General features: G+C 43.6%; 1 protein-coding gene across 1 annotated transcript in view; it reads right to left on the reverse strand.

Annotated features, from left to right (window-relative positions):
* Positions 1–21,378, reverse strand: part of slc4a3 (solute carrier family 4 member 3) — a 108,685-nt gene that overhangs the window by 24,404 nt on the left and 62,903 nt on the right. Inside the window, exons 10-15 of the mRNA XM_034110300.2 lie at positions 18,591–18,768; positions 17,139–17,244; positions 15,527–15,711; positions 14,659–14,878; positions 2,957–3,178; positions 2,714–2,862 (exon numbers count right to left, since the gene is read on the reverse strand). Of these exons, the coding sequence (XP_033966191.1) occupies positions 2,714–2,862; positions 2,957–3,178; positions 14,659–14,878; positions 15,527–15,711; positions 17,139–17,244; positions 18,591–18,768 (1,060 nt within the window). The remainder of the gene's footprint in view (positions 1–2,713; positions 2,863–2,956; positions 3,179–14,658; positions 14,879–15,526; positions 15,712–17,138; positions 17,245–18,590; positions 18,769–21,378) is intronic.

Genomic DNA, 21,378 nt, shown 5'->3' on the forward strand with positions numbered 1-21,378 from the left:
CTTCAACAATGGCTGGTCTGGGAACCATAATGTGTGTCTTGGTTTTTCGATCCCACCTTTTCACACTTCCAGTTGGTTCAATGCCAACATAAGAGGAGAGTAGGTTCACAGCTTTGTTGTCAAACCATCTAACGAAACCAAAACCGGAAGCTGCATACACACAAAAAGTGACAGACACTGACAGACACATTGGATTAACCTATGGATTCACTTTCAGCCGCGTTTTTATCGACTTTTGATCAGAATAACAGCTACAGTGAGACGATGTTCCGTTTTTGCTCCGTAATGCTACGTGTTGTGATGTCCGTGTTTGAACACCCCGCAGCCTCGGCTTAACAGGTTAATTAAATAATCTAAACAGTGTTTTTGGCATTCTGGTAAGCATAATGCAGATTGCATCATGAAATGTACTACAACGACACATATTTTCCAACGTCACATATTTTCCGGAGAAATGTACTCAAAAACCTGCTGTATACTATTTGATATTGTGAGTTGTGGAGGCAACATTACTCTACTATACTTAATTGTGTTAAAAGTGACCCCTACAAAGTTGGTAATGTTGTGAAAAGTGACGCAGTGGGAATCACAGCTAAAGAGGTTTATCGAGCAATTGCACAGCTAACTGATAACAAAGCATGCGGCTCTGACCGAATCACTGCAGAGCAGCTTAAACTGGCAAGCCCGAAGGTTGCAGTTCTTCTTGCCATTTGTTTTACCGGCCTCATGACTCATGGTGTGTTGCCAGACTCCATGTTGACTGTTACTTTGGTCCCTGTCATTAAGGACAGAGCGGGCAAGGTAGGGAGCTTGGATAACTATAGACCAATTGCTCTGGCCAGTGTGTTATCCAAAGTCCTGGAAAGAATTGTGTTAGATAGACTATGTTCTTATTTATGTACCTCAGATAACCAGTTTGGCTTCAAGGCTAAGCATGGTACTGAGCTATGCATCTATGCTTTGAAGGAAATGGTAGAAACATATAGAAGACATAATTCCACTGTTCTGATTGGTTTCATTGATGCCTCTAAGGCTTTTGACCGAGTTAACCATCATAAACTGTTTTTAACATTGAGACAAAGAGGCGTGCCCAACAGTATAATTAGGATCCTGGCTTATTGGTATGCCAACCAGAGCATGCGGATCAAATGGGGGAATGCAGTCTCGGCGCCATTTGGTGTTGGTAATGGAGTCCGCCGGGGGGGGCTCCTCTCACTGTGCCTTTTTAATATCTATATGAATGATCTATCAGATGATTTAAGTGTCTGTAAAACAGGGTGTGTGATTGGTCATGTGATTGTAAACCATCTTATGTATGCCGATGATCTGGCAATTGTTTCTCCTAGCAGTGCTGGTTTTCAACAGTTGCTAAATGTTTGTTCTGATTACGGAGTCAAATTTGACGTTAAATACAATGCTAAGAAGAGCGCTGTAATGATCTGCAGAGCAACAGGGGATAAGAACCTTGGTTTTCCAATCTTATACCTATCAGGACAGGTGCTGTCTGTTTGCTGTAACACTAAGTATCTGCTGTCTGTTTGCTGCAACACTAAGTATCTGGGACACATCATCACAGATGAAATGGCTGATGATGATGACATGTATAGACAGCGGCGTGTCTTATATACAAGCCAACATGTTGGCTAGAAAATTCTCTTGGTGTTCAGATAAGGTTAAGGTGAACCTCTTTAGAGCGTATTGCACTCCTCTCTCTACTGCCCCCTCGTGGGTCAAGTATAAGAAGGCGAGCCTCCGGAAGCTCCAGGTTGCATATAATGACTGTTTGCGTATACTGCTTAGAAAACCAAGGTGGTGCAGTGCAGGTTAAATGTTCTGTAATGCACGAGTCAACACGTTCCATGCTCTTTTGGGAGGTCTGATGTACAGATTCATCTGTCGATTGAATGTTTCTCATAACTCTGTCATTATGCTGCTGTCAAATCCGTGTTTCAGTGCTGCAGGATACCGGTCACCTCTGTGGAAGCATTGGTATAACTGCCTTTTTTAATGTATATGTGAGTGTTGTATGTTTTGTAATAATGGACCAAGAGTCTCTTTAAATGACGACGACGACGACGACGACGACGACGACGACGACGACGACGATACATACATAAATAAGCTACAAAATATAAACTGATTATAAGTTGCTTCAATACAGTAAATATTCATAGAGAAATATCAGTAACCATATAAAAGTAATTCTTACCGTAATTTATTCAATATTGGCAAAGATGACGCTTCCAAAAGCGTCTGAACCGTGACATGACGGTAGCCATTTTGGATTTGGCCATTAAAAGCGCTCTGCAGCCTGCAGTGCCCAGATGATCCACCAGAGGGCAGAAGACATGTATCACATTGCATACAACAGGTCTTGTAGGAACGTACTAGTCATTTGGATGACGTAGAGGTCTCAGAAACTCATGTATCAAATATGATACACTTGGCATTATAGGGTTTTAACAGATTAAAAAAAGGAAATCATGTAAGTAGCTTGGAAGATTATCCTGGCAAAACCCCATTATACCAACTATACTTTATTCAAAAACACAGGAGAGAAAACTATTTTGATCAGACTTGGAAATTGGATCGCTAGAACTCTCCTCACAGAGCTTCCTTAGTTATATTCGGTGAAAACAAAATAAGAAATTACACAAAAACTGGAGTATATGATACACAATGCATTAGTTACTGTGTATCAAATGTATATTACCTTGAAGTAGGCTTCTTCAAACACCAGTAACGGACCAGAGAACCCTATGATGAGGAGGGGCTGACCAGCAAGCAGTGAAAATATAACTCCCAGAGTTGCAGTTGACACAATAAGCTCAGTCACTCCCATCAAGCCTTCTGTTTTTTCACCTGTATGTGAAAACAACCACAAACACACCTTCAGAGCACAGGTATATAAACGGCATGGTATCCAAATGTCTTGTTTCTGGTAGTGTGTGTTTACCCAGCAAGCCTCCGAAGGTGATGGTGGGCGACAGTGCAGCAAAGTAGATGAAGATGACGGCGGCGAGGCACTGCATGTCCACGGAGTCCTTCAGGTCGCTGACGTAGTGAGGGTATCGCCGGCGGATGTCGTGGATCAGGCCTCCAAACGGGATCCCAGAGCGCTTCAACGGGTCAATATCCTGGTCCCCCTCCTCCTCCTCCTCTTCCTCTGGACTCACCTCTGGGGGGTCGGTAGCAAACAAGTATACAGGTCAGGACACTAGACAACATGGAAATGAAAGGCACAATCTGAACCGGTAATGTGAACACGAACAAGATCCTAAAGGTAAGAGCCAAGGGCCTGTGTCCACATAGCCTATTTCTAAACGCCAGCATTATTTTTCGATTGTTTCCAATTAGGAGAGAGCAGATGCCATTGCATGCAACTGCAATAATACAAAAGGGTGCCCCCAGCATTATGTTTCCAAAGTCCAACGTTCTTGTGCAGTCGCTCCGAGTGCTACAAGTTGGAACTATTTCAACTTTTCAGTAAAGTGTTGTCACTGTGGACATTGAAGGAGAAGATTGTTTTTAGGCCTGTCTTGAGACCGAAACTATCATAACAAAGAGAAAAAGCTCGTTTGTTTGAGCAGATCGACAGGCGGACCCTCAATGTTGCTGGTGGGTGTTTTGAGTGTACTTTTGGCGCAGACCGCTCTCATCACCCTACGGCTGGCAGATTGAAGGTTATTTATACAAAGTGTGAGATCAATAGTCTTTCAGTTGGTTGTAATGGTGAAAGTTCAACGTCAAACAAATCAGCACCCTGCAGCGGCGTCATGCCAGAAAAATGTGGACAAATGCCCCATCTGGCTATCAACTCTATCTCTTATTATTTTGATAAATTCCTGAGAAGAAGTCAAGTACAAGACTTGTCAATGTATCAAAGGCCTGAGCCACACTGTTGCTGGACCATGTTCCTTTACTACTATGAACACAGGTACTGAACTCATCACAGTGGAGGCTACCTTAAATACTCACAAGATCAACACATGTGTATTAATCCTTGGCTGAAAATAGTCCACAACAAATTAACTTTGTATTCCTCTTTGAGTGGCATTTCAAAAAACTTAAGTGCCTAGGGAATGATTGAACATTTTTAGAAAATATTTGTAGGACCTGTTTTGTTTTAGATTTACCACTTTCATTTCATTTCAAACCTTTATTTAATCAGATTGGTCCCCATTGAGATCATAGACCTGCAGCATATAGGTTCCACATGAAACATAAAACAATAAAGGACATCATACATTATATTTACAGGATACATTTACATAGTTGCAGGTCTCCCTTGAAAAAGAGATCTATGATCTCAATGGGACCAATCTGGTTAAATAAAGGTTTGAAATGAAATGAAATGAGTTATAGACATTTACAAGTGCCCATTGTATCAACGAGCATTTCATTTAGCCTAGCTTTAAAAACATGCAGAGGAATGAGATTGCTCAGTTTCAATTCTTGCTGAAGATTGTTCCAGCAAGTGGAGCTGCGCACATAAAAGCTGTCTTCCCTCAGACAGTCCTTGCTCTTGGCACATCTAACAAGACTACATCATGCGATCTCAGACAATAGCTGCTTGCAACTCTCGGTGTTATCAGAGAGCAGATATAATACGGGAGTTTACCCAACAAAGCTTTATAAATAAACTAGGGCTGTCAAACGATTAACATTTTTAATCAGATTAATCACAGCTTAAAAATTCATTAATCATGATTAATCACCATTCGAACTATGTCCAAAATATGCCATTTCTTTATGTATATTGTTGTGGGAATGGAAAGATAAATGAAAGAAGGCGGGTATATCCATTTAACATACCGTATGTATGTATGTTTATTATAACAAATCCATCAATACAGCATGGAATTGTGGACAAAATCGTATCCAACGATAACAAAATATTCTAAGTCTTGGGTCTGAGAGTCTAAATCTCATCAAATGGTGGTCCGTGGCTCAAATGCAGAACAAATAATGGACCTTGATATGAAAAGGGTTGAAAACCACTGCTCTAAACAAAATAGGATGGTGTTGTTAAGAACATTCTTTCTTTAACACACTTACTGGCCAACTTAGCAAATAGCCATCTCTCTTATTTGAATGAAACCTCTTTTTTTTCTTCTTTTATATCAAACCAAAAGAACATGGCCAACACAACATGGCCTACACAATTACATGTGGCCCTCTTCTCTATTCATCCTTTAGCCAGTTGCTGAGGCAAACCAACTTGTTCACATTTTCTGAGAGTAAAGCTGACCGCTTCTTTTGCACAATGTGACCTGCAACTGAGAAGAGTCTTTCACATGGCACTGTGGATGCAGGAGTGGCTAGATACTTGCGAGCCAGTGGGGCCAGCTTGTCATGGGCTCCTGCATGAGATGACCACCACTGCAAGGGACAGTCCTCCATACTAGTGGTGGGCTCTGTCAGGCTGTACCTCTTCCTCCGATTCTGAATCTGAGCCCATCTGTAGAAGAATGTTCATGTTCTTCTTGGGTGGCCCATCTTCAGTGTGTGCAGATCTTCTGGGTGGTGGACACAGCATGCCTCCAAGTGTGGTCCACACCGCTTCTCTGTCTGTCTTGGGCAGGCTCTTTAAATCTTTAAAACGTGGATCCAGTGCCGTCGCAATCTTGAGCCATGCATTGTTGGTGTGTTCTTGGCGGGAGGCTAGATCTTCCTTGAATTTTGCCTTAAATCTCACCACATATGCAGGGTCCTCATCAGAGACTTCCATTACACGACGCAAGTGACAGAGGGCAGGTAGTACCACAGAGCAGGAGACGTAGGCCTCGGTTAAATACCTGCAGTGGAACACACGCACACACAGACACACAAACACACACACACACACACACAGAGAGAGAAAAGGAAAGACACAAGTAAATTACTTGAACACAAGTTGTTACATTTAATAGTAGATTAACGTTTAAAATTAATTTAATTTCAGCCTACAATGAATGGTCACATTATATGATGGAATGCTTACCGGCAGGGCTCTAGAAGGGTCTCCAGTCTCTGGATGTTGTCCCATTCTGGTGGTGTCAGCATAACAAGTTTATGCTGCTGTTGATCCAGGGTTGCTTTTATTGCAGCTTGGTTGCGGATCAAGCGCTTGACCATTTCCAACGTGGAAATCCACCGTGTTGGAACGTCTTGGATCAGTGGCTCCTCCTTCTGTCCGAGTGCCCCTTGTTCTACTTGCAGCTCCGCTGTGTTAGCCGGGCTGTGCTTGAAATGGCCCACCATTTTGCGACACTTGGCCAACGCACCAACAAATCCACTGTCAGAGAGACTCACAGTTTTTATGCGGATGATACCGTGATGTATTGTGCAGGTCCCTCCATTAAAGAGGCTGTTGTTAAATTACAGACTGTTTTTAACACTATTCAGACTCAGCTCTCTGAATTAAAGCTTCTTTTAAATGTGGATAAAACCAAGGTAATGCTCTTTTCTAAAGCTAAAAAGACACCAGAGCCTGTTTTAGATATTGTAACTACGCAAGGAACAAAACTTGAAGTTGTTGCCTGTTACAAATACCTTGGTATCTCGCTTGATGATTGTCTCTCTTTTAAACTTCATGTCAATAACCTGCTTAAAAAACTGAGGGTTAGGCTAGGTTTCTTCTACAGGAACAAGTCCTGTTTCTCGCTTGAGGCCAGGAAAAGGCTCTGTGACCTTTGACCTGTGCTGGACTATGGTGATTTGTTGTATATGAATGCACCTGCCAATTGCCTGAGCAAATTGGATGCTGCGTATCACAGCGCTCTGAGATTTGTCACAAAGTGTAAAGCGCTTACACATCACTGTACCCTGTATACCAAGGCAGGTTTACCATCACTCTGTACGGAGGCTCAGTCACTGGTACACTTTATAAAGCTATGTTGGGCAAACTCCCGTATTACATCTGTTCTCTGGTAAAGCAGAAAGTTGCGGGCAGCTATTGTCTGAGATCGCAGGATGTAGTCTTGTTAGATGTGCCGAGAGTGAGGACTGTCTTAGGTAAGATGGCTTTTATGTGCGCAGCTCCACTTGCTTGGAACAGCCTAGAGTCCAAATTGAAATTGAGCAATTTTATTTCTCTGAATGTTTTTAAGGCACGTCTGCACGAGATGCTTTCTGACACTATGGGTGTTTGGTGAATATGTACATATGATGTCCTCTATTGTTTGTTTATATGTTGTTTTTATGTTTCATGTGGAACTAAATTGATGCAGGTCTCCCTTGTAAAAGAGATCCATGATCTCAAGGGACCCATCTGTCTAAATAAAGATGAAATGAAATGACAGTGATGCTTCTCTGTAAGATGTGAGCAATACAGGGCATGTGATCGTAAGGTAGAATACGAGTCGCAGCATATTGCGAGCACTGTCAGTCCCTATGGTTGTAACTTTCCCTTCAATTTCCCACTTGCGTGCTACAGTTTGGAATTGTTCTGCACACGCCTCCGCAAAGTGACGTTCTGCTGTTTTCATTACAGTTAGCGTAAAGGATTTCAATTCCCATGTATCAGTGATTTGATGTGCAGTTACTCCCAGGTAATTAGTGTTACTCACTGACGTCCACTGGTCTCCTGTCAGGGCGACATAATCCGCTTGAGCTAAAGCCTCTTTTTTGTTCTCCTTTTCAGTGTCATAGAGTTCGTGGATTCTGGTCATTATTGTGCCTCTTGATGGTGGCTTGTAGGAAGTGTCGAGGGACGCAACTTTCAAAACATCGGTGAAACCCTTGTCTTCAACGATGCTAATCGGTCTTCAGTCCTTTGCAACTCACTACCATGACCTGTTGACCCTTTGCCACTTCTATATTTAACGGCCCGTCCACACTACAGCGTCGAAAACTCCAATCTGCCCATTCACTTTCAATGGGGTGACGTCACGTTGGGGTGACGTCACGTTGCCTCGTTTTTCCGTTTCTGAAAATCTGACAGCTGAAGCCGTAGCCAATCAAACCGCGTCTAAGCTGGGAGAGATATCCCGCAGTTCATTTCTATATTTCAAAAAAAGTTGGAGAAACTAACTATCGCCGTAGCAATCACCCGGTTTTGTATGACCAGACCCTCTTCACCTACCGGGATACAAACCGGAGGAGCCAGGCATGGAGGGAGGTGGCAGAGACAGTGGGGGAAACTGGTAGGTTTTCGCCTGTTTGGGGAGTTTATATATATATTGCTCCCATAAAATCCCCGGGGTTTTTTGCTTTTTATGACGGGGGCGGGAGATTCATGTGATTGGTTGTTGGTCGTGTTGCTTGAATAAAATCCCCAAGCTCCAGACACGCCCAGCTCCAAGCTTTTTTTGAAGCTGTAGTGTGGACGGGCCCTAAGGCTAAAAATTCGAATTGCTTACTGATCGATTTGGAAACTAATGTGGTTACACTGAACTTATTCTTAACATAAATGGCAACGCCACCAGCTTTATTAGGCCGGTCGGTACGATACACATTATAACCATTTAAGGCAATGTCAGAGGCCAAAATATGTTTCTGATAAAACAATGACGTCAGCGTCAGTCGAGCTCGCCCCAAATGCGGACACAATCTAGTTTACCTAACAGACTGCGCACATTCAAGTGGATGAAACCCAACCCAGACCTAGCTTTAAAATCAGCAGGAGTAGCGATCTGACTACTACTACTGGGCTGACCAGGGTTAGGTTGTACATTTCCTGACAGTAATAACAACAACAAAAACGGGAATCTTTTCCTCTTAACATACATTGTCATCTACTTTAGAATCACCGGAAAAGTCTGCGAGAGTGTGATTTGAGCTTAAGAAGCAGTCCTGAAGAACCATCATCGCAGGAAAACAAAAAAGACAAACATATTTTGTCGAGCAGATTGTCTGTGACAACCGGTAATTGTTTGTGTAACACATCCGAACCTTTGCAGGGGATGCCCACTGCGGGTGGCAGAACAGACCTGAATCCAGTAGACTTCTCAGAATGACTAGAGATCTTCTCATAGTCCAAAACAGTTAACAGGCACAGCAGAATCCCGATATGGGCCATTTTCCCAGACCAGCACACAGTATCCGTGATGTTCCTGGAGCAAAATCAGCACAGCAGCAAAGGACAGACAAAAGCAGCAGCGTGGAAGCGCTCCGGTCCCTCCGTGGTATCCCCGGGGTGAAAGCAGGCCTCTGCAACAGCAGAACCAGGACAGGTGGAAAGCAGGCCCCAGCCGTGGTAAAATCCTCCTCCGCACAGCAGCACATGCCCGGTGGAAGCAGGCCAAGCCCGAAGCGTGGATCCACTCCGTCTCTCCACGACGACTCCGGGCTAAAAACCTCTCCAGTACAGCCGTACTCTACAGGTGGGAGCAGGCCACCGTAGATCGCAGATCGCAGGCAGCAACAGGTGGAGCCGCTCCATCTCTTCGCGACGTCTCCGGGGGAAAAACACCTCAGCACAGCCGTACTCGACAGGTGAAAGTAGGTCTCCGCATCCGTTTGATGTTTAAGTATGATGACGTGATGAGTGAAGAGCTCGTCTTCAAATGTAGGTCTCAGAAGAGAGCCAAGTTATTTTCTCTTTGGTTGGAAGACTTGGCACTGACATATTTAGGAAATATAATTTTAGTTGATAATACGAGAAATAATGAATAATGTGCCGATGTGTACAATGACAAGGCCTTCCTTTGGCGGCCACTGGTGCTTGTATCAAAAACGATTTTTAAAAAACACAAAATGTGAATTTATATCAATAATTAATCTCAAACAATTAAGTTATTCATGTTATCTATTTATATTAATTTATCAAATTAATATTGTTACAAAACTGATCGGAACTCCACAGTGGCAAAGCCCCGGGGGTGGATGAGATCCGCCCGGAAATGCTGAAGGCTCTGGGTGTTGAGGGACTGTCATGGTTGACACGTCTCATCAACGTTGCGTGGAAGTCGGAAACAGTACCGAAGGAGTGGCAGACCGGGGTGGTGGTTCCCCTTTTCAAAAAGGGGGATCAGAGGGTGTGTGCCAATTACAGAGGCATCACACTACTCAGCCTCCCCGGGAAAGTTTACTCCAAGGTACTTGAAAGGAGGGTCAGGCCGATTGTCGAACCTCAGATTGAGGAGGAACAATGCGGATTCCGTCCTGGTCGTGGAAAGACGGATCCGCTTTTTACTCCCGCAAGGATCCTGGAGGGGGCCTGGGAGTACGCTTATCCGGTCTACATGTGTTTTGTAGACTTGGAGAAGGCGTATGACCGAGTTCCCAGGGAGTTACTGTGGGAGGTGCTGCGGGAGTATGGGGTGAGGGGTCTCTACTTAGGGCCATCCAATCTCTGTACTCCCAAAGCGAGAGCTGTGTCCGGGTCCTCGGCAGTAAGTCGGACCCATTTCCGGTGAGGGTTGGCCTCCGCCAGGGCTGCGCTTTGTCACCAATCCTGTTTGTAATATACATGGATCGGATTTCGAGGCGTAGTCGTGGGGGGGGGGGGGGGGGTCTGCAGTTCGGTGGACTAAGGATTGCACCACTGCTTTTTGCAGATGATGTGGTTCTGATGGCTTCATCGGTCTGCGACCTTCAGCACTCACTAGATCGGTTCGCAACCGAGTGTGAAGCGGCTGGGATGAGGATCAGCACCTCCAAATCTGAGGCCATGGTTCTCAGCAGGAAACCGATGGACTGTCCACTCCAAGTAGGGAATGAGTCCTTACCCCAAGTGAAGGAGTTCAAGTATCTCGGGGTCTTGTTCTCGAGTGAGGGAACAATGGAGCGTGAGATGGGCCGGAGAATCGGAGCAGCGGGAGCGGTACTGCAGTCGCTTTACCGCACCGTTGTGACGAAAAGGGAGCTGAGCCAGAAGGCAAAGCTCTCTGTCTACCGGGCCATTTTCGTTCCTACCCTCACCTATGGTCATGAAGGATGGGTCATGACCGAAAGAACGAGATCGCGGATACAAGCGGCCGAGATGGGTTTCCTCCGCCGGGTGGCTGGTGTCTCCCTTAGAGATAAGGTGAGAAGTTCGGTCATCAGGGAGGGACTCGGAGTTGAGCCGCTCCTCCTTCGCGTCGAAAGAAGCCAGTTGAGGTGGTTCGGGCACCTAGTTAGGATGCCACCTGGGCGCCTCCCTAGGGAGGTGTTCCAGGCACGTCCAGCTGGGAAGAGACCAAGGGGTAGACCTAGGACCAGGTGGAGGGATTATATCTCTTCGCTGGCCTGGGAGTGCCTTGGGATCCCCCAGTCAGAGCTGGTTGATGTCGCCAGGGAAAAGAAAGTTTGGGGCTCTCTGCTGGAACTGCTACCCCCGCGACCCGACCACGGATAAGCGGGAGAAGATGGATGGATGGATGGACAAAACTGATCGGCCTTTTAACTATGCGGCTGGCAGCTTTAAAGTATTAGACAGGCTGTACATTTGAAGGGAAATGTTTCTCCTGATAAAATACAAAGGGATGTGAAACTTGACTAAATGAAAATGCTAATTCAAATGTAGTAGCTTGAAAAAGCTTCAGATTCTAGAAAACGTGAATAGATTTTTTAAATATATACAATTTATATAAGATATATAATTTTGAAATACAACCAATCTTACCTTCAGATCTATTGTTTTTTGTTTACTAAGCTGGTGGGAACTTCTCAGTGTTTAGTTCATTTGTAGCTGTTAAATGTTTCAAATCTATATGTTTAACAAGTCGGTGGTCTGCACACAACTTAAAGGTTTCCTATTATGCTATTTTTAGGCATATATTATGGGTCTCAGATATATAAAAAATATATAAAAAAACATGTCTATGATGTGTTTTGCTTAAAATAACAAACAGATCATGCATTTTAGACATCCCTCATATCCCTCTGTTTCAACCCTGTTAGAGAAGTGCAGGTTCGGAGTCCTTATCTTGAAAAAAATATACGAGATATGTACGAGATATAGCTAAATGCTGCTGTGATTAAATGCCATATTATGTTCCAAACCACATCAAGGATTATTTCTGAAACAGCATGGAGCTCAAACGCTTTTTCGTTTACCACAAGGTGAGTTCCTTTTTTTATTTCCTGCTTTTTTACACATACTCTCTCCAGTACATGTTAGCTCTGTGTGTTAGTGATGCTAATGCAGTGGTTCTCAAACTTTTTCTGTCAGGCCCCCCCTTTGGAGAAAAAAAAAAGTCGGGCCCCCCCAACACAAATAGTCAGGCTCTCTGGCGGCACCAGAGATTTATTTTGGGGGTGCTGTGGGGTAGCTTGACGTTTCATAGAGGGTGCTCAAACATTTAAGGTTTCCCATTAATGTACCGGTCGCTACAGTGGAAGTTTCTACTGCAACAATCCCCACACAAATACACAGTGTTCCCGCAACTGTTACAATGAAGGCTCGATAATCAGCTCACGGCATATAGCTGTAAGCAGGGGTCAAGTGCTATTTGTATAGGTGGTGTGTGGATCTCACATAGGGGGGTCGGGGGGCAAGCTCCCCCGGGAAGATTTATTTTTAAATATTGAAGTTAAAAGCATTAATCTGGTGCACTTTGAGAGCAACATGAAGAGATCTATGGATACCTTTCTCAACACATATGAAACAGAACTGTAAACAGATTTACTTTTTCTTTATGGATATTTTACAAACCACCCTTTTAAACTGTATTCTTGTTTTACTGTCATATAGTATTTCATACCTGTTTTTCATTTATTCTCTTATTTTTTTATAACTATAATGATCATATAAACGTGTGCCCAGGGTTGGGGGGGTTACTTTGTAAATGTAATCAGTTACTGATTACTGATTACATGGCTCTGAAAGTAATCCGAATACAGTTACAGTTACGTGTCTTAAAAAAGTAACGTAATCAGATTACTTTTGGATTACTTTCTTTTTCCATCACAGATGGGTATGTTTTGGTGAACAGGAGACACAAAAAGCAAAAGGAAACTGTTTTAATGGCTTATCAAGAGCACACTGAAACATCACATCTGAAACGATGTAACAACATAATACACGTTTTGGGGATGCAGCTTGGGATGTGAGGAGTGAGGGACAGGGCTTAGAATGGGCGTGTCGCCTTCTGTCCTGCCAGTGTTGGCAGGACATGAATTAAAATGTCGAACTCGGACTTCATTTTAAGGACATTTCGGCCAGGGGTGTAGAGCTATATTTGTTGAAGCACCGGATCGGCAAAACAGGAGAGTGTGTGCACCAGTCTGCCTTGATCTATGTATTCATGTCGGTGACACTCACAGTATCTGCTGCCCACAGCTGTTTTATAGAAGGAACACCTTCTTCACTTCATGACCTCTCTGCAGCGCCAGGAGGCAGCGGGAGGGTTAACTCCGCCTCTGAGAAGACGAGCGAGCCGCGCAGTGCCTTTCGCACCGCCTTTCGCACCGCCTTTCGCACCGCCTTTCGCACCGCCTTTCGCACCGCCTTTCACTGTGTATACCTTTCACTGTGTATACCTTCAGAAATAATCATTAGTAAGGCTAAAGACTAAAGAGCGACCGCAGGCTGATGTGTTTTAACCACACACACCTATATATACAAACACGCGATTAAACGCAGACTTTTGTGCCTCCATGTTTCGTTGTTATTATTTCACTGAGCGAGCGGACCCGCGATTTTTTTTCAAACGCTTTTTTGGTCCATCTGCGGTGGTTTTGTGAGCTGCGATGATTCGGCTGTAAAGTTACTTGAATATTAAATGTTGAGAGGAAATCTTTCCACCAATAATTCCAATAAGTAATCCAAAATGTATTCACTTCAGGTTTACGAAAGTAACTGTAATCAGATTACTAGTTTTTCAAATGTAACGCGAGCTGAATACAGTTACTTGATTGTTGTATTCTGATTACGTAACGCCGTTACATGTATTCCGTTACAACCCAACCCTGCGTGTGCCTCGGAAATAATTGTTTACATTAATGGTGACCAAAACGTTTGAGACCCACTGAGATAACACTGAGAGTCCTTTAGCTCACTGAGTCTCTCAGTCTGACAGGAGAGGACTCTCCTCCACTTTGTTGTTGAAAACACTCCTTATATCCGTTAGTGTAGCTCGCTAGCACCAGAAGCTAACAACAACGATCTCCGGTACCGGTGCGCTCTCTCTCTCTCTCTCTCTCTCTCTCGCTCGTGCACACAAAATGGCTCATTCCACACACACACAGAGCCAAGCTTTAATGAAACACAGAGACCCAGACGTAATAGTACTGCATCATATTATTTTCGAATCAATAATCTTTAAAATTATGATTTTTTTAATCTTTTTTTTTTTTTTTTAAATAACCATTTTTCTCTCGCCCCCCCTGGCATGCCTCTGCGCCCCCCAGGGGTTGCGCGCCCCCCACTCTGAGAACCACTGTGCTAATGTGAACACCGACCATATTACGTTGGGCATTGGTTCGTATAGCAACTTTCTGATAGTGCTGTGGGTCCACATTTCCGATATTACGTCATATCGGCAGCAAATCTGGATCAGCTCCGTTGTAGCCCCATTTTTAGAGATTTGCGCACGGAGAAAAAGAGAGGGTTTTGTTTGTTGACACTTTGTGAGTTCCCTGACACACTGGGGACACATTTATGTATAAAAGACATAAAAAAGTGCATTTTGCACGATAGGTCCCCTTTAAAATAAGTTTTACTTTAACCAATGGATCAGTGTTCCATTGCAGGACTAACATTGGTGTGAGTAATTGAAGCCTTGGCTCTTCAGGGACTTGACAGAGTACCTTTGTTGTTGGGCTCCATTCTAGCGGAGGAGTGGTGCCTCTTGAGTTCCCTCTCCTTCCTCTTGCGCAGCATCTGCTTCTGGAAGTCAGCCACCGTCTTCAGGAGGTCTTTGCCCTCCACGTCTGAGGGGGGGATTACGATGCTGCAGTCCAAGAACTCGTTGATACCGTTCAGGAGGTCTTGTCTGTCGTCAGCGAAATAGGCCACCTCATGGAAGCTCTGCAAGGAAACACAATCCATTGTCATCACCAGAATGAATAACAGGCAAATCAAAGACTTCCAAAGGGCTGTTACATAAATTATTTTGACAGGAACAATGGGCAGCTTTTCTTCTGGCGTGTTCTCTCGACTTTTATATTCTGGCACCATTTTCTAGGCTGTCCTCCTTGCAAGACCTTTTTGTCAAAAACGAAGTATTATTTCTTAGATGTCCACTGAATAACTACAAACATATGTCCTGGAAGAACATAGCCTCTTTATTTTGTACTTCTTTTTTAAGGCTTTCTTTTATATATTACAGATAAACAGCAGTGATACATTTGTGCCAACCGACTAAAAAGACTTTAACAAAAAGAGAAAAATAAGTTGGGGAAAATCAATCACTTAAATAAATGCAGTAATATAATTATTGCTTTAAACATTAGGCCTTTATAGTACATTTTAATCAGAGATATCAACTTAAGTTATTAGTTTATATAAAAATATAATAAACTAAGTTGATTTAATGACTTTGTTAAGCCGTTTTCTACTTTATCCTATTCTAATGTTTAGCTTTTTTCAATCAATTATAAATCACATTTTTGACTTTTGTGACTGAATCTGATTGACATGGTATAACATACAGTATATGCTTAGTTTTATATCTACCTTATCTGACATGAGGGTTGAGAAGGAGCGTCCGATCTCATGATAGTCCACGTTGGCCTGACTGGGGCCCAGCAGGACGAAGAGGAAGCGCACAGGGACAGGGACCTCCAGCACGGATTCCAGGAGGACCGCCTCGTTCAGCCGCACGAAGGCCATGGCCGGCTGCTCCAGGAACTCAGCGTTGCCTGAAAGGAAATAAGTGACAATTAAAAAATGCAGTGATTTTTCACATCTCTGCAGGATGGAGTTTAGTAGGGGTTTTTCGAGAGAGCAATACTGTGGTGCTGATCTTGTATATAATATATATATACATTTTCACGAGAACATGACCCCCGTAAACAACAACACGACATCGGAGCTCCTTAACAACAAAAGCTGTTTATGCCGTCTGACGGTCTTTGACACGATTTTCATATTTTTTGAGTAATTATACCGTAATTGAAGAACATAAATACTGTTTTCTGGCATCATTTTAACCTTTTACGGGTATTTTTGTATCAGTTACCTGTTAGCCAGTTTAGACAAAACCCTGGGTTTAGGTACTTTACTGGTAACAGAATCTCGGATTGTGCTTTTATATTACACAGGTAAGTTGAATACTCGATTATGATTGGTCAGTTTCGAAATTTGACAGTCTTCTCTTTCCTGATTGTAAATTGTTGCTATGATCTGATCAAGGGAGAATGTGAATTCATATTGATCCGCAGAAAGATCAATTTAAACATGTTTCAACTGTGGCCCAAAAAACACATGTCCGTTTCTTTACCAGAAAACCGCATGGTTTACTTTCTGAATATTCATAGTTTTATTCGTGGATAGCACCAAACTTTGAATTCATAACGGCTAAACTGTCCCCAGTAAAGAAAAGTAAAAGAAAAGAACAAGAAAACATAGCAAGAGAAGGAAAGATGTTAAAAGTGTCAGAGAGCTGGAGGACAGACAGGAAGTAAACACTAACGGGAACACGGTAAGGGCTCTGGCAGTATCTAGTTAATGGAAAAGAAAATATGAACAGACTTGGATAGAGGCAGAAAATCAATCAGTGCTGCCGTCTCTTTAAGTTACGTTGCTGCTGCTGCAGTTTCAACCGTTGCTACATAGTAGAACTGACTTTTTTCCTTTGTGGAAGCAATACAATTGTTTTTAAGTTGATCAAATCATGTTTCCTTCAATATTTTGTTTCAGATTATTTACCTAGTGAAGGGAACTCCGACAGGGTGACCAGGACCCCTCCACGACCGGTTTAGATTTGTTCTTTACCAACATTCAACCTTTTTCTTTTGTTTCAAATGTAAATGTTAATGGATCAATAAAACAACTTTCCACGTCATTAACATCCTCTAGTAGTGCTTATTTGCTGTTGTCTAAATGAAGATATCCTGCAGCTTTACAGTCCTCAGGGTGTAGCAATGCAGCTGCAGTGTTGACTTTACATTAACAGCAGCATAGTATGACATGATGCTAGTGTTTCACTGATTGTATAATGGCCCTTCTCTGTATTGGAGGCAAAGCCTTATGGAAAATGTAAAACAAGTCGATGAATCTCTAAAAACAGGAGGAAAGAAAGACATTCCTCTAACTAATCTACTTTGTCGAAAGTCACGGAGCTCACCAACTAAAACAATGACAGCTTCGGCATCTTTGGGAATCTTGGCGAGGAGCTTCATGGATCTGGCTGCAGCTGGATGGGACTCGGGAGGCAGAGGGTGGAGAGATTTCTTGGAGAAAGAACAGAACGCAGATTATCCACATTGTTGCTCCGAACCAACGTGATGTGACACCGTAACATAGCGTGGGACCAATAATGGGAACTCAATGTGGGAATGGCCCTGTATGTGTGCATAACATTGTTATGGCCCTGCAGAATTCATTTTAAACCCAGCACAACTGGACCTCTGGTTCTTTATGTTTGAACTAAATGTCTTTAATAGGCTGCTTTAAATGTGCCAACATTTTAAGCCGCGGGGAGCATTACGTTTTCACAGTTAATGCATCAAGAAGCTTTAACGAGAAGCACCTGTAAGCCGACTTAGAACATAATTTGACACATGTGGCGCTCAGAGGCGTGCTCGCTCTGACTTCAAGAACTCCCTACATGACTTCTGACCTCACGGAGGGGTGATTCAAAGCACCATGCAAGAGCCACAGGCCTCACATCGGGCATATGGTGTAATCACGCTTAAACGTATGCTGACTCTTAGAACCATAAACTAGAACATGACAGCTCAACGCGGCTTTTATCTCTGTCCATTTAGCTGAGTTCTATTATGCTTGTGGATTCTTGTCAAAGCTGTTTAATCGCTTACTTCAGCTGTGGTGAATCATATTCACTTTTTTGTTTCGCTAGGTTAAAGTCTATCAACAACCAGAACTCATATTTGTCACCAGATTCTCAAATTGACACAAATAGTTAAGGTGTAGAGAGTAAGGAATGATTTAGAGCAGGGATGTCAAACTCAATTTCAGCCTTGGACACATCAGCTTTATGGTTGCCTTTTAAAGGTTGTGGTTAACATTTTTGACATAAATCCATTTTATTCTGAAATGAGCCATTGACATTCAACTGATTTTGATAGAGCGTATCACGTGTTCTGTTGAGAATGTAGGCTTTTTTAATTCTTGGACTTGTTAATGCTTTTTTTGGTGGCTTAGGTTAGCAGAGTTGGCTCCGTGTTTGGTATTGTATTCCTTGGACATTGCCAAGACCTCCTAGCAAAGAAGACATAAGGGCTTCTCTCAGGCAAGCGAAACCATTTATTTGCTTTCCTTCTCTCATTTAATTGCCTTCCCTGTGCATGTACTTTCTTTTTTCAGACCATTTGATACCATTACATAAATTTGTACAACCCCATAACTCGGCCAAAGTTCTTCCACTCAGATGGCTAATATTAGGAAGCTTCAGTGTGAAGGTAACAAAATCCAGAGGCATTGTGCCATATGTAGTTTTTCAGACATCGTACTTCTGTACAGCGACATAAATTATATTATTTGCAAGTTCTAGTAGGCTATATAAAATGAGTTTCCACGCTTTAGAGGGAAGGACAAATGAAGTAAGGAAACTTACAAAGAGGCTGACAAACACATCCTGCTTTGGGTCGTATACCGGCCCTTTGTTATCCTGGTGGTCCTCCGGCTCTTCGGCCACCAGCGGCAGACTGGTGTCATGGTTGTGATTGAAGCTGCCATGGAGACTGCTGGTCGACTGGTGGCGGTGGAAACGATGTTTCATGTCACTTGGATGGCTGCAGAGGAGAGAATAGGAAATACAGTAAGAGCTAAATGCTAACACTGGCATGCTAATACTTAATGCTCACACAGTTACTAGTTAACCCACTGATGTTTAGGGATGTTACAGGTCACCGTCTTTGTAGTCTTTAAGTGTGTTAGCATGCTTACATTTGCTCAAATCAATCAGCAGCTGATTTTGTTCAGTTAATCAAGCAAAGTAGAGTAAGTACTAATATGTTAAGATCTGAAGATTGCACCAGGTCACAAGTCACCAAGGTAATACATTGAACTATGATTATTTGAACTTCTTCACCGTTCACACACAAAGTTGAATAGGGTTGAGTTAAAGATACTACTCCATTGCCATGTTGATTGAGCATGTATTTGTTGAAAATATGCTAGTGTAGTGCCGAGAGATAGGGAGTCAGAGGCGGTGCAAGGAAGGTGCAAAAGGGTACTTTATTAGAGAGTGATTAAAGTAATGTTGTCCGGTTGCAGTCCGGGAAGAAGAGAGAGAAGCCAGGAGGGCACACAACATATATAGACAACACACAACATCTCCGTGTGGAAACAAAACCCCCACTGTCGTTCCATGTGTGAATTATGAACCAGTGTATTAATAGGTGGTCACCACACTAGATTTATATAAATCAAGTTGGGACTAACTTAAAATCTCATAGGGAACTCACACAAATCAAAGCAGTCCATATACTGTATGTTGTTTGTTCTTTTATGTGATATAATAGATCATTAGTCTTAAAGGACCTACAGTAGTATCTGACCTCAAGGCATCCATTACTATAGCTTCAGTCATTTCGACATCCTTGTACTTAATTTTCCTTCATAGATATATCATTACATATTAAATACAGGATGCTCGACAAATTATTCTAAACATAAGGTCCATTTAAGTTTGTATGCTGTTTGTATGCCGCCATCAACAAGAGTTGTATGTCTATTCATTTAGAATCATTTGGATTATTATGGTAGGCTACTGTTCCCCATTTGAAATAATTAAAAGTCATAAAACAATATTAAGATGATTAATTTATAGGGCTGCATAATCATTTATATCACGGGTCGGCAACAGGCGGACCGCGGTCCGGATCCGGACGTCGACCTATACGGACCCGGACCTATAATCAATACATTAATAGGGGATTTCAATTTTGACGGAGCGATTCAATTTTAACCGCCGCAGACAGGGGGCGAAAGAGACAAGTGAGCGATACAGGGAGAGAAACTATAGGTTACTTACGTAACCCCAGTGTCAGAGTAACATGAAGTGAGATGTCTCACTATGGGATGCGCCTCATCGCGTAGCAAACAGAAGCATCAATCTCATTACGCCAATCCTGATTGGCTGGTGATCTTGACGTCAGCGTCAGGGAATCACCCCCTATAAGTAGCTTGCGCCACGACGCATGCGTCATTCAAAAGAAGCGCCTCTTCTCGCTTCACCGTAGCAAGGAGGGCCGTCTGGTGAGACATCTCACTACATGTTACTCTGAGTACTGGGGTTACGTAAGTAACCTATAGTTCTCATTCATAACATTCCGTTCGATGTCTCACTATGGGAAATTGTAGCTCCCGTATTGTCAGACGAGCTTATCTCGAAAATCACCAAACCAACCAGAACTTAACAGGTAGAGCTCTGACTCAACCAGGTGCCCAGCACTGCTTGAGTCACACTGGGAGCAGAACGTCCAGCCTGTTAAGAGGCGGACAAAAGTGAGCGGCGAGGACCAGCTCGCCGCCACACCAATGTCTTGAATGGGAGACATCCTGGACAGAGCCCAGGATGCAGCCAGACCCTGAGTCGAAAGAGCTCACGGACTCGAGGGTGCCTGCAAACTCTGACTCATATGGGCTCCAAAGCAATTGCTTCCAAACCAGTGGGAGAGCCGTTGCTTAGTAACAGGCTTGCCCTTATAAGGGCCCAGGACACAAGGGGTTGGTCATTATGACGAAGCACCCTTGATCTGTCTCTGTAAGTGCGTAAAGTACGGGCTAGACACGGCAAATCAGGCCGCTGTTCCCCGGAGGAATACAGTGGAGGGGGGGATGCCTCAATGTCAAATGTACCAGTACCTGAACCAACCACCTTAAGATAAAGGCAGGGTTGGGCTTCAACCACACTCCGTTTGCCCTGGGGCGAACTGAGTGCATGAAGACTGTACAGATAGTGCATGAGTGCCACTGGCTCGCTTGGCAGCTGCCAGGGTCAGCTTCATGTCACACTGTATTCAGATTGTACCACTCACGGGCCAGGCCCATAGAGCCAAGCGCTCTGGGTGTGGGTGAAAGATCGCCCCCCCCGCTTGGGACAGTATGTCCCTGCGTAGTGGGAGCTGCCATGGCTGCCCGCACAGCAGCTGATCTATCTCCGCTAGCCAGTACATAGCTGGCCAGTGTGGAGCTATCAGAATAAGTGTGTGGCGTTGCTCTCTCACTCTGGCCAGAGTTGGGGGTATCAGAGCCAGGGGTGGGAACGCGTACAGAAGGCCCGGGGGCCAATCGTGCGCGAGTGCATCCACGCCTCACGGTGCATGTAGATCGCGCATCGAAAAGAACAGCTGACATTGAGCGTTATCTTTCGATGCGAACAGATCCACCGCGGCTCT

Source organism: Pseudochaenichthys georgianus, chromosome 21 (genome assembly GCF_902827115.2).
Source record: "Pseudochaenichthys georgianus chromosome 21, fPseGeo1.2, whole genome shotgun sequence".
Classification (NCBI taxonomy): domain Eukaryota; kingdom Metazoa; phylum Chordata; class Actinopteri; order Perciformes; family Channichthyidae; genus Pseudochaenichthys; species Pseudochaenichthys georgianus.